General features: G+C 35.8%; 1 protein-coding gene across 2 annotated transcripts in view; it reads left to right on the top strand.

Moving 5' to 3' along the window:
- Nucleotides 1–17,139, top strand: part of SCAF4 (SR-related CTD associated factor 4) — a 46,895-nt gene that overhangs the window by 11,455 nt on the left and 18,301 nt on the right. The window contains exons 3-16 of one of the 2 annotated variants that reach the window (XM_068395490.1): nucleotides 520–564; nucleotides 1,459–1,620; nucleotides 3,917–4,052; nucleotides 6,492–6,631; nucleotides 7,183–7,359; nucleotides 7,710–7,807; nucleotides 8,324–8,371; nucleotides 9,491–9,599; nucleotides 9,965–10,132; nucleotides 11,584–11,669; nucleotides 12,844–13,034; nucleotides 14,902–15,002; nucleotides 16,052–16,165; nucleotides 16,870–17,026. In XM_068395490.1, coding sequence (XP_068251591.1) covers nucleotides 520–564; nucleotides 1,459–1,620; nucleotides 3,917–4,052; nucleotides 6,492–6,631; nucleotides 7,183–7,359; nucleotides 7,710–7,807; nucleotides 8,324–8,371; nucleotides 9,491–9,599; nucleotides 9,965–10,132; nucleotides 11,584–11,669; nucleotides 12,844–13,034; nucleotides 14,902–15,002; nucleotides 16,052–16,165; nucleotides 16,870–17,026 — 1,732 coding nt within the window. The remainder of the gene's footprint in view (nucleotides 1–519; nucleotides 565–1,458; nucleotides 1,621–3,916; nucleotides 4,053–6,491; nucleotides 6,632–7,182; nucleotides 7,360–7,709; nucleotides 7,808–8,323; nucleotides 8,372–9,490; nucleotides 9,600–9,964; nucleotides 10,133–11,583; nucleotides 11,670–12,843; nucleotides 13,035–14,901; nucleotides 15,003–16,051; nucleotides 16,166–16,869; nucleotides 17,027–17,139) is intronic. The other variant, XM_068395491.1, reaches the window with a different exon arrangement.

Genomic DNA, 17,139 nt, shown 5'->3' with positions numbered 1-17,139 from the left:
ATGTTTCATTCTAGCTGGCATTAAGAATGTTATCTAGAAACAAGTGGGTGGTGAATATCATCTCTTGCTTTTAGACTAGTATGGTAATGCCAGCTTGATTTTTTTTTTTGAATCATTGCTTTTTAATGCTACACCCACTAGGGTGTTGTGATTTCTATGTAATAAGATTTTAAATGTTGCAGGATGCAACTGCACCTTAGCATATTAAGACATAGTGGACTTGCTTAGAAAGTAAATCCAAAAAGCTCTTGCTAATACTGTAGAAGCAGTATGTCTTTTGTATACACAAGCACACTTCTGACAGAAAGGATAGCTTATTTCTGTCTATTACCCCCATGAAATCTTTTTCTCTGTGCTTGATTAACTTGGCTTGATAACATACTTCTTTTTAGAATGTGACTACAGTATTTTGTTTGTAGCCTTTCCTAAATGGTAGTAAGCATAAAGAGTTAAAATACTTCTAAAATGGTGTGCCACTGTTGAGTAGATGATAAATTAATTTCTGTATTTATTTTCCAGCTCTACAAGCATGTTGTCCAGATTGTAGAGAAGTTTATCAAAAAGGTAAAAAATAATCTACTGATAAAGATACTGTCTGTATCCATTACTAGATATTTTTAATAATGCTAGTAAATAAGCAAAAAAGCTTCTGTTATTCAGAGATTGAGGGAGGACATTCTGTTTTGTTAGGATTTTATACATTTTGGTATCTCTCTGTCTATATAATCTCCTCATTTTAGTTTTCCATAGTATGTTAAGAAGGCGAGAAAAAAAAATTGTGTAATTCTCCGTTCCTCCTTCACCCAGCACCCAGGGAGGAAACTGGAGGTACTGAACCTCAAATTAATTTTCACTGGCTAAGGTAATACATATTTTCAGAAAATACAGTTTTCATGCTTGCCTAGGCATGTAGAACAATAGGCTAGAATGTAATACTCACTAAAACAAACTAGCATGCTGCTAAGGTAAGTTCCTCCAAGTGAACAGGAAAAATGCTCTTTTTCATTCAGAGTCCTTCAGACACCTGAAAGAGAAGGACTCTGCATTAAATTCTGGAGAATAGAGTTGGTGGAAGTAGTTCAGTGAACTGAGTGTGAGGTAGCTTGATAGCAGAGTTGTGTCAGTCTGTGCCGTAGTGTAGTAGACTTGTTGTTGCAGTCACATGTTGTTAAGCTAAAGGTGCTTTAAAAGCAGTGATTGGAAAGATAAAGGCTGCTTCAGGCTATCCCGGTATATTTACTCTGTCCCAAACGTGAAGGCATGTTTTTCTTCTTTCTTTTCCATTTCTATAAACAAACCAGAAGTTAAAGCACTAAGAGAATTCTACATAAAGCAAATTAACATTATTTTTTTTCTACCCAAGTGTACTAAGTATAGATTTCATGTAAGGATCTAAGGTAAATGCACGTTACCTGGTTAATGTCACTGCATAATGGAAAATTATTTCTATGTTTTCAGTGCAAACCGGAATATAAAGTCCCTGGATTGTACGTTATTGACTCTATTGTTCGTCAGTCTCGTCATCAGTTTGGAACGGACAAAGATGTTTTTGGGCCAAGATTCTCTAAAAATATTACTGCCACATTCCAGTATTTGTATCTCTGTCCATCTGAAGACAAGGTACAACTATAATTTCTCAAGTGTTGTGAATTGATAACAGTGCTACCTTGGCGTTTCCAGTAATGTGAAAGCTAATTTGGTGATTCTTTATGTCCAAGATAGTGAATGTTATTATATGAAATGGTAAAACGTGCTGAGAAAGGTTATCAAAAGTGATAGTTAAATGAAAGTTCTAGTTAAAATACTTATTTTGCCTAACTTCATCAGTTTTGTTTTGCCTATGCAGACACTTCAACAGTGTGTGTGACTATGCCAGAACTCTTCCTGAGGCTCCTTCAGGAAAACTTACTGTGGAAGGTGGTGTCTCCCGCAAAAAGGAAGTGTTAGAGAAGCTCCAGTATTGTAGGCAGTGAAGGTTCTGCTCCCAAATATTTTTCTAAGAAAATCATCATGTTGATTTCTTCAGTCTTTACAAATCTCATACTTGAGAATTTCATTGCTGTTCTCCATTGTCAAGACTTGTTTAAGGCCTTGGTTTTCTTAGTTGTGCTGTACTTGCTGATAGAACAGAGGCTCAGAAAGTATCCTGAATTCATGATGGTCCAGGTTGCTACCAACAGAACATGGCTTTTATGCCCTCTATCAGAACAATTTCCAAAGTCTCCCAAGATAAGTGTATTCTAGAAGTTGCAGGCTGGTTTCCAGAAAATCGCCTACTCCCTCTTTTTCTTAATTGTAGTACTGTAAGAGCAAAATACTCTTTTTTTTTCTAACTGACTTTCCCCCTAATTTTCTAACTAAGCTTTTGAAAGGCTTTGATGCTCTGTAGTTTTCTAATGTGGAACATTTAGACCTTTAGGCCTTGAATGTGATATTTTGGAGCTTCTGGGTTAATACCCTGGTGAAATAGATCATTCCTTTCTTGTTTCTGTCTTCGTGGTTACCATTTTGTTCATCTAAATGAATTAGACTCTCCATCTCCTTTATGGAACTACCTGATATCTCACTGCTAAAATAATTAAGATGCTTTCCACTAGGGGAATAATACTCTTTATAACATGCTTGCTTTAATGAATTTCCAGGACCTAAACAAAAAACCTGATCTGCAGATAGACAGTAACTGTGGTTGATATCCAAAGAGATATTTTTTTTCAACAGCCTTTCTGTAATATTAATATGTGACTGAGAACAAGAGTATGAAATTTATTTGTTTTTTGGCTTTCAAATTATTTTCAAGTCTTCTGGAGAAAGAGAATACTCAAAACCAAAAAATGCTGCTGTTTTAAAATTAACTGTTTTTCAGACCAAAATCTTATTTAAAAATAGCCATTTCCGGTTTCTCTCTAATTGATCTTATTGTAGAAAACATTTTGTGAAATTCTTTAATCTCTTAGCTTATGAAAGTATAGGCAGATTTGCATGGGTGTGTATAACTGAGTCACGGTAAGGCACTTCATTGTTGAAACAAAAAGAAACAGAATCGATTCATTCTTAGCAGCTACAGTAGAAGTAAATACGTGTATGTGGCAAGTCAGATGATTAAGTATGCAAAAAGGGCAGGTATGTCAATATAACATGTATTCTGACTTTTACCTGCTTGCATGTTCCAACTGAAGTAGCGTGTCTAATTAGATATTATTGTTTAATACTGGGCTAAAGAAGGAAGGACTCATTTCCAGCTTGTTCCTGAAAGCTTTGTTGTTCTTAATGTTAAAAAAAGAAACGAGCTTAAAATAACAGCTGACAATCAGAGGTTCTAATTTAATCTTTCTGCAGTGATCAGTTAGAATGTTTTCCGCTTGCTTTCCTGATCTTTTGAATAATGATGGAGATGCCTTTTCTGGTGTCAACGTTGAATTGGTTGGGTTAGTAGAAAAAAATTGAAGCAAACAATTTTCTGTCTAACTTTAAAGCTTTGTTCTAGCGTTTTATGGTCTAATTGTCCCTCTGTTCATTAGGGTTTTCCAGCTTATCTTCATTTTCTCTGTCAGTCTTGTTGCATTTGTTATTTGTGTCACCCCTTTATGACCATCTGTGAAGACATAATAGGACTGATGTGACTTCCTCTGTTGTATATCAAACATGGATTTTCTGACTGGCCAGAACAGTTTTAGAAAAATGGCACAAGTTGCTTTTTATTGAACTGGATAGTAAAATAAGTTGGCAGTTTTCATCTTTGCCATATAAAAGGTCTTGCTGACCTATGTGACAACATAGGGGTTGTTAAATAGGTATGCCTGATTATGTTGAACTCCTATAGTGTTCAAACCTTTCTTCTCAACATATGGAAGACAAATTTGGAGTTTGTGATTAAGAAAGCTGTATTTAGTGTTGATCCTTGCTTTTGTTTCAACAGAGTAAAATAGTCCGTGTCCTGAACCTCTGGCAGAAAAATGGAGTATTTAAAATTGAAATAATTCAGCCTCTTCTGGATATGGCAGCAGGAACTAGTGCCACTGCACCAATGACAGAAAATGCTACTAATAATGAAGGTATGAATGACATTATAACTTGTTCTTTTAAAAGAGCGAGTGATAAAAGCTTGTTTGCTTTCACATTAAAGCACCTACTATTAGTTTCAGCAGTAACACATTAATGAACTCAACTTTGTTGTCATAATTATGTGGAGCAGCTGAACTCATTCTAAATAAATGCTGATACTGTACTTCAGAAATTATCAGAATGTGAACACTTATTTAGAAAATATCTGAAATTTATATCATTTATATGCATATGTATATACATATGTGCACACTTTACTTACAGATGATGTCAGTGTTCCCTCTTAAAAAAAATTTTTTTTTTCTTTTGGTCTGAAATATTTTTCTATTGTTTCTCAATTTTATAATTCTGATGAAATTTTTTGATGTTAGAATCTGGATAAGTAAAGTGTGATCTTACATGTTAAGAGCTTCATCTTTCTTTGACTCAACTTAGTATCTGAAAGTAATAGCTGTCAGACTTTTTCGGTATGCAGCTCTGAAACATTTTATAACTGATGTTTCAAATCCGAATGCTCGAACAGTAAATTTATACCTGACAGTAGGCTTTTATACAGGCTACTGGTTGAAAACCACTGACCTAAAGAGTAAAGTAATGACGGCCTGCCCATAGTATTTTCACTGACCTATTTTATGCCACATAAAAAGCTGGTAGTGAGGTTACTGAATTGTGGATGAGAATATGTGTACCACAAGTCTGTCTTTCTCTGGCGGGCCTTCTTTTTGAGTTTGCACTCTATAGTTCAGACTTAGCTTTGGTAACCTCCTCATTTATTGTACTCAAGTTGGAGTAGGACTGGCAAAAAATGTAATGGATTGCGCAAGGTGTAGTGACAGACAACAAAATAATGATGCACAATAGCATAAGTGAAATAGTCTCCAGCAGTGTTCAGGAAAGCATATCCTGTTGACATATTTTATAAACATGGCAGGGAAGGGGGAGGGAATGTCTTAGCATCTGAGCTTGGGTGCAGACTTGTGGCTATACTATTTCATTCTGCTATGACAGGTGAGTGGCACTATTTTTCCATCTTTGTCTCATCACTAGTAGCTAACGGGTTGGGTGTCTTCTTTCATGTACACAATTACTGATTTCAGTGAGATTGTTCAGATGGACCAGAGGGGATAATTTGGCCCTGAAATAAACATGCTAATGAATAATAATAAATATATTAATGCATTATGTGAAATAGAATCTGTTTAGCTCATAATGCTCCAAAACCTGTTTAGCCAAAAAAAGGGAGAGAGAGTAATGCAAATTTTCTCCCTTGAGCAAGCAGATATCCTTCTGGATATATACAGGAAGTCATTTGGGAGTTAATTTATATTTAAAAACAATCACATCTTTTCACAGTATTTTTATGTAGCATCTGACTTCTGGGAAAATATTATTCAATGTGTTAGTGCTTGCTGCATGTCAATGCTGCAGTTATTTAAACTGCAAACAGATGAATGGCTGTAAAGAAGCTGGTATTGTGAGGCAAATATTTGCTTAGTGTCTCAAACTAAAAAATATTTCTATCTGTGGGTTTTTTTCAACTGTGTCTCCTTGTACAGTTTTATAGCAGTCCATTTAAGTATATTTGCTAAAAAATGGTTGCTTGCTCACAGCATATAGGAATTGATGGTATTACTGCTAATTTACTTTGTACTGGCACAATGTTTATTAAAAAAACATTGTAATCTAAAGCAAAGAGAATGGGAAAGCTGCATGTGTAGACAAAGCTAACAGTATGTCTTAAACTGTAATCTCAGTTTTAGTAAAGCTCAGTGGAAATGGGAGTCTTTTCCTGGAAGAATTAGTAAAAACTGATTTTTATGGTGGGAGGATTTATCTTATCAGATATAGATTTGGCTTGTGCCTATGTAAAAGTGGCATGTGAACAACCTTATCAAAGAAAAAGAGTTGGTGATGAAATAATTTTTAAAAACCTTTAATTATTACCAGACATTTCAGCAAAAGTTCAGTTAAGAGAAACTCAGTTGCTCTTGCAATGAACCATTAGATGATTGATTTGAAATGTTCATCCAAAAGAACGAGTCCAGAACTTCGTAACCAGAACTAACATTTTAAATGTATTGATATGCATTGCTTAACACTGAGTAATAGTTTTTCTCTTTAACTTTTCTAAAATTGTACAATTATAAACGTTGACTTGTGATCTAAAGTACCATGCTGGACTAGCTTTCAGATAGGCCATTTTTCTTTGTTTTATTTCTTAGTGTATATAATGCACAGATATGAGCAGTGAATGGAGCAGTTAAAGGCAAAATGAATAGAATATGCAGTTGGGGTGGTCTAGGAAGGACTTTTTGAGTTTAACAGAGTATTGTAGGTAGTTGTTGTGAGGAGGTAGATGTATGCACTGAAGAGTAAGATGAATGTTTTGTAGTAACGTAGTGCTTTCTCAATTCCTATGAAACTCTCAGGTTCGCCACCCCCTCCAGCAAAGGTTCCTTCGGAGCCCCCTCAAGTTACTGCTAACTCAGTACCTACTGTGCCACAGTTGCCCAGCTCTGATGCCTTTGCTGCTGTAGCTCAGTTGTTTCAAACAACGCAAGGACAACAGGTAACCTGTTTATATTTGGTTCCCTTCTAACTTCAGTTTTTATGTTAAATGAGGGGGGGAAAATGATGGAAGTAATATCTTTGATTTAAAGCAAAACAAAAAGCCTTCCTAAGGTCTTCAGTGGAAAACTGGTAAGAGTTAAAGTCAGTATTTGAATGATCTGTGACCCTTCTATCCAGTAATTATGGTATTTGAGGAACATTCAGTTATATATTCCTAAAGAATTAGGCCTGAACTGATGCAGTTACAAAGTTTCAAGAAGAGGCGGAACATATCAAACAAAGTATTGAGTTTTATAGTTTGGTCCACTTAAACATTTGCAGTGTTGAAAAGCCTGAGTGCTGAAATCTTGTGATCTGCTGAATTTTGCCACTGAAGTATTTAAAAAGTGACTTTTGGTCTTCCTGAAAGTTCTCTATAGTTCAGCCAGTTGTTAGTGGTGTTCGTCCTGTGCCATAGTCTGGTTTGATGTAAAATTTATATCCTACAACTCTTTCAATACTATGTGTTTATGTAAGAATATATACTTAATACTGTATATGTTTTTGTAGCTTCAGCAAATTCTTCAGACCTTTCAACAGCCTCAAAAACCCCAGTCACCGGTCATAGATAACACTGTGATGGCTCAGGTTCAAGCTATTACTGCTCAGTTGAAAACTACAGCAGCACAACCACCGGAACAAAAAGCTGCTTTCCCACCGCCTGAGCAAAAAACATCATTTGACAAAGTAAGTCTTAATTTGTTCTTTGTGTTTAGCTTTTTCAGTTCAGCAGAAGACTGATGGGTACCTCAGTGTCCTTCATTTCTTGTAAGAAAAATGGTGCAAATTTTGTTTCTTCTCTTGCCATTTGGAGGTTGTCTTCCTACTTTTATAGCTTTTGCATTTTCTGAAGCTGAATAAAACTGATTTTGGACAGTTTCTGATTCTATATTAGAATATGTATTTTTTTTCCCTGATTCTAACCTTGTCTTTAATTCCAGAGCTGTTAGATATATAGTAACACTTCAATAGGACATTTTGGCTGCCAGTTGTATCAGATACTGAAAAAATGGTTTTCTCAATGTAATTTCTTTCAGAAGCTGCTAGATCGGTTTGACTATGATGATGAACCAGAAGCAGTGGAAGATGCAAAGAAAGAAGATTCAGCGCCGCCTTCAGTTTCTCAGCCAGCTTTGTGAGTTTTGTGTCATAATAAAATTAACAAATCTTTGTTCTAAAAAATCTTTAGATTAGAAGGCTGATTAAAATTCCAAGTTACTTCAGTGCGTAACTGTTACAGTCCAAAGTTAAAATGTTAACAACTTCTAGTGGTGGTTTATTTTTTTTTTTTGGTGTCTTTTTACTCTGGTGATCCAGTGAAGGTTTGGTATGTTGCATCATTGATGGAGGAATGGGTTCTGTAGAGAAAAGCTCAGTTTTGGTTTCAAGATGAGTTCCATGTTTTTATTGCACAACTGAGTCTGTCAGGACATTGTTAGCAATCAGCTGGATTGCTTTGCTGGCTGGGGAAAGGATGCTATTCTAAACATTGTGGTAGTTTTAACTATTTAAAAAATTAAAATTGGCTTTGCAGCTTTACGTTCTCAAACATTAAATACCCACACAAACTAACTCAGTTTCCTGTTTCCCTTTTGATATGCATTATGATAAAGTCTTAAATTACATGATCACATACTAGTTTTTTCCACAGGACCTCTCTCTCATTCAGTGCACAGGCTGGATGGTGCTCAATACCTGGGTTAGTCAATATTTCTTTTTTCCCTGCTTCAGTATGTGGACCCGTGTCTTATTTTCTGTATATGCCATCCAAACCCTGCTCTCTAAAACAGAATCACTAACTTTGTAGTTAGCTTTCTTACTGTGTTTATCACCTTGAGCACTTTAATGTTCCACAAGTGTTAGTTAATTAAAATGCCTTTTAAGTAAATTGGTAGTATTTTCCCTGTAATTCAGATGGAACTCTGGAGTACAGAAAGATGAGGTAGGTCAAACATAAGCACTGCTTGTGTATGCCCAACTAGAGCTCATTGGACTAGGCTTTTCAGCCTGTTTGTAGCACTTCAAGGCCTCTGTCCTTATTACCTTCTAGTTGTGTAAGATGCCTCTGAAGATTGGATCTCAGTAGTCTCATTTTGGGCACACAAAATCAGTAACACTCTATATGAAAAACTGATCTGTTCAGAATCATCTAAGAATTGTATGACACCTGTGTCTTAAAATACTACAAAGGCCCAGTTCACATTGCCATAAAATTCCTTTATTCTGTTTAGTTTCTTAGGCAAACTGCCTCCTGTGAACAGGTCCTATTAACTGCACCGACCTCATTAGTTCCCTGAGCACTGTCCATTCTGTGTGTTGAATCAGGAATTAAATGGCCTTACTGTAATCCTTGTGTAATATACATATCCCTTTCTCCTCTGCCCTAACTAAACTAAAGTTTTTTTTTCCTAGCAAAAGTATGGCCAATTTATTTTCCTTGCGGAAAAGGCTTATTTCTTTTGTTCCCAAAAGAGGAACTGGAAAGGAAAAAAGTTAGCCTAAGGCAGGCAACCTTCATGAAAAATTTCCATAGACTGAGATCTTTAGCAAGATAAGTACAGGGGGAAGAGAGGCTTAAACCTTTATTTAGCGTTTCTTTCAATGTTAAGGAACTACTCTTACAGTGGAAGAAATAGAAGGAAGCACTTTCTCCTTTTTTTCTTTTTGCTTTTTAGAGAGGAAATGGGATCATAATAAAGATAATTTTTCTGTCTAAATTTGAAGCAAGAATGTGTAAATGTACATTGAAATATGAAAATGAAGGCAAAAATATCTGTGTAACTACTGACTTGTCTCTCCAAAATATTACTGGTTTTAGTGGATTTCCAGCAGAAGGTATACAACAGCCAGTATTTCCTCAACTCCCAAATATGGATCCTTTTCAGCAGCGAATGATGGGAATACAACAGGATCCAGTGCGTCACCAGGTAACTTCAGGGTTTTCTCTTGTCTCTCTGTTGTGTTATATTTTAGGTCTTCTGTAGTTTTCTTTGGTGGAGAAGTAAGGAAGTGGTGTTCCTGTTAGTGAAGAGTGAATACGGCTTAGTCTTCCAACTTTCCCAAGCAACATATTTTTGTTCTCTGTTCTAGTAAAGCTTTGAAGAACAAGATTTTTATTTTATACACCCAAACGCTTGACCTGCTTCATCTTTCTTGGGCTTCTTGTCTTTTATTGTGGCTTTGGAGCAGAGATAGAATTTTACTTCAGCAAACTGGGAAAGCTAACGTTTTTGTTTTGTTTTGGTTTGGTTTTTTCCTAACTGGAAGTTTTCGTGTTTTTTCTTCTCCAAAGGTTCCACTTCCTCCTAATGGGCAAATGTCAGGTTTTGGTCTTCTGCCTACCCCGCAGTTTCCACCCATGGCTCAGCCTGTGATTCCACCAACAGCACCTGTGCAGCAAACTTTTCAGTCTCCTTTTCCAGTGCAGAGTGAATCACACATGCAAAAACCACATCAGCAGGTGAGGACCTCTTGCAAACTAACTTAAATGCTCTAATACATGTCTTTCTCAGATGTGTGTAGTTTGTTCAGGAGAGGAAAACTCATGATAACCATGTCCAGAAGTGGCTGTGAAGGTAGCTCATCTGAAAGAAAGTTGGATAGCTGCAGTGCCACGTGACAAGTCTGGTATTTCAGAAGTCTAGCAAAACCAGCAGATACATATGCTTTATGCCTCCTTTTGTGAAAGACTTTGGATTGCATTTTGTCCTTCGACTTCTCACTTTCCCTCATCCTCCCTTTCCTGTCCCCATCATGCTTCAGGAATGTTTTGTTCCATGGAATTCTAACAATGCAATCTCATTCTGGAGCGAAGCTATCTGGAAAAGTTAATTTTTAAGGGCCTGGTAGATAGTTGATATAGTGGAAATGGACTCAGAAGTCTGTAAAAGTTTTTAAAAAAACAAGTCTATGTAAACACCTCTCTCTTGTTCCTAAGATTTTGGAGGATATCGTTGGTTTGGTGACTGGCTGCTATTAAGAAGAAATCAAAGAGCAAATCTATTTATGAGCCTGTATTTGAAAAAAAAAAAAAAGTTGACTATATTTGCCTCTTTTGTTCCAAGAAAAGGAAATCCTAAAATGAGAAATAGAGATGATACCAAGCTATCTTTATGTCATGATTTGTCATGTCACAGATTCTAGAAATAAGTTCTTGCTTTCCACGTGGAATTAAGGGACAAGTCTCAAGAATATCTTTATAAGTAGTTTGTTAGTCCTGAAGTCTGTTGAATCACAACGTTCCGAGAGATTGCTTGTTTGGATGTTCCCTGCCAGGGTTGCATCATGAAGACTAAAGTTTAGGCAGGACACAGTGTGTTCTGGAATGGGAAACTGTAGAGGATTTGGGGTAGGAAGGAAGAGCTGTGTTAAACTTACTGTTTTTTTTTAAGCAGATTCTTGCATTTTATGTATTGTTTTGATGACTTACTGCTTCATTCTTCAAATTTATTGTATTGTAATTTGGTTATATATATGGCTTAAAGTAGTTTCCTATAACATCTTGGAGAAAAGTTTTCTAGTAGACCTTACTTTGCCTGTGATTTTGGTCACAGAGCAAGATCCACTGACTGACTTTAAGGAATATAATTACTCTGTGGAGATATGCGATGCTAAAATTGACTAAAATGTAGAAAAACAATAATATACAAATTGAAAATGAGAATTTTGTGTAAATTATTTTTATTATGTTGTTGCAGTGGTTGTATCAAGTTCATTTAATACTGCACTGTCTCCCTATTAGTGACTACAAAGTAGTGGTGACGCTTCTGAGGAGAGTTGCATTACGTTTCAATTTCACATATGTGAATATTCAATATAATTTTAGTGCTGTTATGTAATTTAGTCTAGGCATAAAATGAAATAAAATGCTTGCACAACTCACCTGTGACACCAGTCAACTTAATATTTTAGGATATGGAAGTGGAACAACCACCTATTCAAGAGGGAAAACGGCATGCTTCTGACAACAGAAAGTCAAGATCTAGATCTGCATCAAGGTAAATTAGTGAAAGTTCTTTTTGTGAGGGTGTAGATTCTATCAAGTATTGGATTTTAACATAAGGAACTTAAGTGTGTTGTCTCCAAAGACTTGAAAATGCTTTACTAATCCTGTACGAGTATTGAGGAGAGCTATGCTGATTAACTGGAGCTCAGAGAATCTGGTTCTGTGCTGCCAGATCTGTTGTGGGGGTGGTAACTTCTAACTGAGATGACAGTAAATAGCTGAGAGGTGAGCTAACTCCTTGAACTATTGGTGGAACTCGTTTTCAGTGCCTTAAGGACATAGTCCTGTTACCTGTATTTCAAGTTGGCTTCTTGGGTGCCCTGCTCAGCATACTTCTGTTGAGGTTGTTTCTTGTAAGTGCCCAGTTGTGCTGTACAGCTGGATTCTGTGACTAAAAGTGACTCTTAAGACTTGTGAACTTCTGAAAGTCATGTACCTTGTAAGGGAAATAGGGTATCTATACGGTTCACTTTTATTGGTAGAGGGTAACTTTAATGCCTGTCAATACTGGATACATTTTAGGGAAGCAGAACGTGATAGTTTAATCTTGTCTGTGCTCTAAAGACGCTTCCCTTATGAAGAAATCTGTGATCCAGTGTACTATGGGACTTTGCCTGTCACAGAGGCAGTATTTCACATGTCTCAGCTGACCTAACAAATCTGGCTCCAGTATTAAAGCAAAGCTGTCTACGGTAGTTACAAGTCTTCTCCTTTGCCAAGTTTCATATGACTTCTTTGAAGGTTTACTCTCTCTTCCAGACCTTGAGTGGTTTAGAACTTGAACATGATGTAAAATACGATTTCACTGGCACTGGTAGAATTTATTTTTAATCTCTTTTTTAGCCATTCTTTTGTAAAAGCAATAAACATTTTCCTCATTTAAGCACATGTAATCTTTTTCTGTGTTAACATGGACATGGTTTTGATAGTCAGCTTCAATACAAAATAGAAGATAAGAAATTGAAAAATAATCAATGGTTCAGCTGGAGTGCATTAATAAGCCACTGTAATAATTTATTCTAGTTCTAAATGCATGTGAATGAACGTGGATTTATTTATTTATTGACTGAACTCCTGCCTGATTATTTAAATAGCTATCTGAAATAGTTATCTGTCAATGTCTGGGTCAGAAAGATTGAACATAAATGGCTGTTGGTTTAAACTAGATCACCTAAAAGGAGACGTTCAAGATCTGGCTCCCGATCTCGAAGGTCACGTCATCGTCGATCTCGATCTCGGTCCAGGGATAGACGCCGACACTCCCCTAAGTCTCGGTCACAAGAAAGACGTGAACGTGAGAGGGAGAGAGAACGCAGGTCAAAAGGCCTTCCTCATATCAAGTCAGAAACCGTTAGTGGTAAGTTTATTCTTTCTCTTTATTGTTGATGTAACTCTGCAAATTCTTGTAATACCATTTTTCACATGCTGAACACCTTCCTGGTTCGTATATGGATTTTTTTTTGTCTGTGTCCAGTATTTTCTTTAATGGATTTTAATGTTCTGTGAAGTTGAAGGTACTACAGTAAATAATATGCCTATGTAAAATAAAGTACTAACAAGACAAATAGGTATTTTAGAAAAACTGTAAATGTGAAAGAAATACACTTCTTGTCTCTATTGGACTTTTTAAAAAATTTAATCTTGACCAGTCCACTTTCCTTCAATATGTATCTGCTCAGAATATGCCAGAAGACAGCTCTTAATCTGATGAGTGCTATTTTTTCAATTTTTTTATTCCTTTTTCTTGGGTTTAATGCTATTTGGTATGTGTTCCAAGACATACCCAAACAAAATAAAAGTAAACTGTACTGTGATTTATTTTCTAAACTGTTGTAAAGCTAGTAAGAACTAAATTCACCACACATCCCTGTACTTCCTTTACTCATAGTAGACAATTTGGCATTTTTGGAATATCTCCCAAGTCAGAAATATTTTGGCTGTAAAATGAGGAAAGAAAAAGCTGAAATACCATGTTTTTCTTTTCCTTCATTCGAGACATATAAGGTAAAGCAGATTGAGCAACTAGAAGTTGAGCACATTATTACGATTTTTCTAATGATTCAACGTTGTGTGCCTCTCAAACCTGGAGGGGACCTTTGTGCTGGAAGATACACAGGCTAACGTTCACCTTTCTGAAATAATCCCGGCTTTGCCTGCCTTTATAGACAAAATGTAGTAGTTGTCTTCTGAATATTCCTGGAGAGTGTGAAATCTTCTCTGGAGTCATCAAGTAAAATGAGAACATTCCTTTTATATAAAAGGGACAAAAACTAAAGAGTTTTGACTAGCCAAAACCTTGTGAATGACAATACCGTTAGTTTAAAAGGACTGCAAAGACTTAGTAGCTGTTCATTAGAAGCTTACTGGCAGTGATGTAGGGTACGCTTTTGCCAGCATTTCTCCCACATTCTGTCGCATAATGCTTTTTGGGTTTGCAGTTTTATATCACTTAGTGGGGAAAACATAGATGAGTATTTAATGTTGCTACAGTAGTCTTCAGTGAATGTGATACTTTGAGCTCATCTGCTATTTTATTACCTTGAAGAATGAGGTGAGATAAGCATATTGCTTACTCTTTCCTGAAATAAAAAACTTGTGTCAATAATTTTTCACTGAACCATAGAAAGAAATGGCATTGAATAGGTCACTAAAGAGGTTGAAAGTTTAGTTGCTCATTGTAGTTCAATTGTCACCACATTCTGGAGGAAAATCTTGCTAGTAGTGGATGTATCACCATAAACAATCTAATTATCATCTTGCCAGCAAGTACCATCCATAACTTGTGATGGTGGTCTGTAGCTTGGATTTCTTACCAAGCGGAGTGAGTTACCTTGTTGTGAAATATCCACTGCATGTGTTGGGATATTTCATGGAGCATTGTTAGCAGCAAAGCATATTTTTCCTTTTTATGATGATTTTTAGAGCTCATGATCATCAGAACTTGCAGGTCACTTCAATATTAGTTAACTAGAGAGCTTCTTAGTGAGCGCGTTCTAACAGTGATTCTGATGTGCTTGCTGATGTTAACTGTTAACTCAGCTCCAGGCAGGAAAGAAAAAGAGGTTTCTGTCAAACACTCCTAAAGATTAAAATATATATTTTAGTATTAGCTGGCTTTTTCATTTGAGTAACTGACTATTTTAAAATTACTGTTTTGACATTTTGGCTTGCAAAATGTGTATTCCCAAGTGCTCTTACGATCTTTTTTAACTCTTTGATTGTAGTTTGTAGTACTACGCTTTGGGTGGGACAACTTGACAAAAGGACTACTCAGCAGGATGTTGGAAGTCTTTTGGAGGAGTTTGGCCCAATTGAATCAATAAACGTAAGTATAAATGGTGTAGTGTAAGCTACTTTGATATGCCTTGGCTACAAAAAGTCTTTTCAGACTGTTTTAAGACAGCTTTATTTTTGATATGTTCAAAAGAGTCAAGAGCTCTCATTTTCTATATGGTTGTGTTTCTAACATGAAAACTAAATTCATTTGGCCACTTTGTAGAAAAACAAGAAGGCAGTTGCTTTAGTGTCTTGCAATTTAAAAATGCTGTTGGGAGTAATACAGAAGATTATCCTATTTTCATAAAAATCGTGCTTTCTCTGGAGAGAACTGAATGAGAAAGGGCTATTGAGGAGATGGGTACGGAATACATACTGTGCTACTGAGTTCCTTGTCTGCTCCATTTTGTTTGATTATAGAAATGTGGACTCTCAGCTGGTGTTCTTGATTCTTTTGTTTGTTTCTCTTCTGTCAGTTATAAACATGGAGAACTATTGTTATGCTTTGCTGTATTTAAGGATATTTTTATATATAAATGATAGCTGTTCTGGTAGCTATAAAATTTCATGGAAACAAAAAACCAAAAAGAAGTGACTGTAATTTTCTTGCTACTCCCCATTTTGTAAAACAACATAGAAATTTTTTCTCAAATGCCTTACAAATAATATAAATTATTACAAAACTGCAGATAAAACTTAATGTGAAGGTGCAGCTGGCAGCTTGTGGTATATGGAATGAAGTGGTTTATTAGTGTCTTGTTTCTTCCAACAGAATAAGTAATTGCAAAACCACAGCATTTACATGAACACTACTGTTTAACAATTCTAAAGGATTAAATATGCAACAGTCATCCATATTCTCACGCGGAATAGAGTTTAAAACTTTCCACCTAAGAAGTTGCTTTTAATTTACTATACATTTTTATTTCCAGAAGATGCTGGCTGTCTTAGCTAAGAACTAACATTCTCTTTTGTACTTGCATAGTCCTTTTTGAAACACCTGCTAATTTTCCGTCTTACTGTAATTGAACACGTGTGTGTTGTTCATTACTTTAATGTGCTAGCAAAACCAATTCTTTTTTCTTGAAATACAAACAGATGATACCGCCTAGAGGATGTGCCTATATTGTCATGGTTCACAGACAAGATGCTTACCGTGCCCTACAAAAACTGAGCCGAGGAAACTTCAAAGTCAATCAGAAATCTATAAAGGTACTTCTTGGAAAATGTCAGGCTGTTCTAAAGTTACTGTAATTACTGTAGTCCTTTTTCATCTACTCTAGACTTTTATGTATTCTGGATGTGGTATTCTGTAAATTTATGTGAATGAACCAATTTTTTTATTGATAAGTATTCTTCTGTTCTGTAATGTGTGACTAGTGGAACTTGTATGAATTTCCTTGGAAGATTGCCAATCATTGTCTATTTAACCAACAAAAATGGTGTCCTTTTAGTCATTACAGTGGACTGTAACTATGTTTTTCTTGTTGCTGGTTATTTGTCTTATAACTGAGTTTAGTTATATATGATAATCCTACAGAGAGTACTAATAAATAAGGAAGAATGCATTTATTAGTGAAGTTCTTCCTTTTTGTAGAACATTGTAATAGAGTGTGACACTGTCCTCTGAATTGAAATAGAATTAATCTTAGTGACTGGGGAATATTTGAAGGAACTGCCTTTATACATTTTTACAAATTGCCTGCAAGAGTCAAGCCAAGAAATAAGAACTAAGTCTGCTTTAAAAAACCCCTTTTATTTCAGAGTTTTGTAACTAACCTATTTTTCCTGCTGTTTCAATTAATGTATTCTTTTTGCTTATTAGCCTCAAATGGTAATGCTGTTTTGTGAGAACTAAATATTAAATCCATTAAAATGGAAACATTTTACTGACTACATGTATTTTTTCCCCCAAGATTGCATGGGCTTTGAATAAAGGAATAAAGCCAGATTACAAGCAGTATTGGGATGTAGAATTAGGTGTTACTTACATACCATGGGACAAAGTGAAACCTGAAGATCTGGAAAGTTTCTGTGAAGGAGGAATGTTGGACAACGAAACTCTCAGTCCAGGTAAAGTATTGCTCCATCTTTAAATGCTTTTAAAAAATGTCCTTTGTGCTGGTGTACTGAAATTGGTGTGGCTGACTTTCCTGAGTCTCAAGTGCGTGTAGAATCCTCAGAAT

The sequence above is a fragment of the Nyctibius grandis genome, chromosome 2, assembly GCF_013368605.1.
Source record: "Nyctibius grandis isolate bNycGra1 chromosome 2, bNycGra1.pri, whole genome shotgun sequence".
NCBI classification, from domain to species: domain Eukaryota; kingdom Metazoa; phylum Chordata; class Aves; order Nyctibiiformes; family Nyctibiidae; genus Nyctibius; species Nyctibius grandis.
This window is presented reverse-complemented; position numbering and strand designations above follow the sequence as displayed.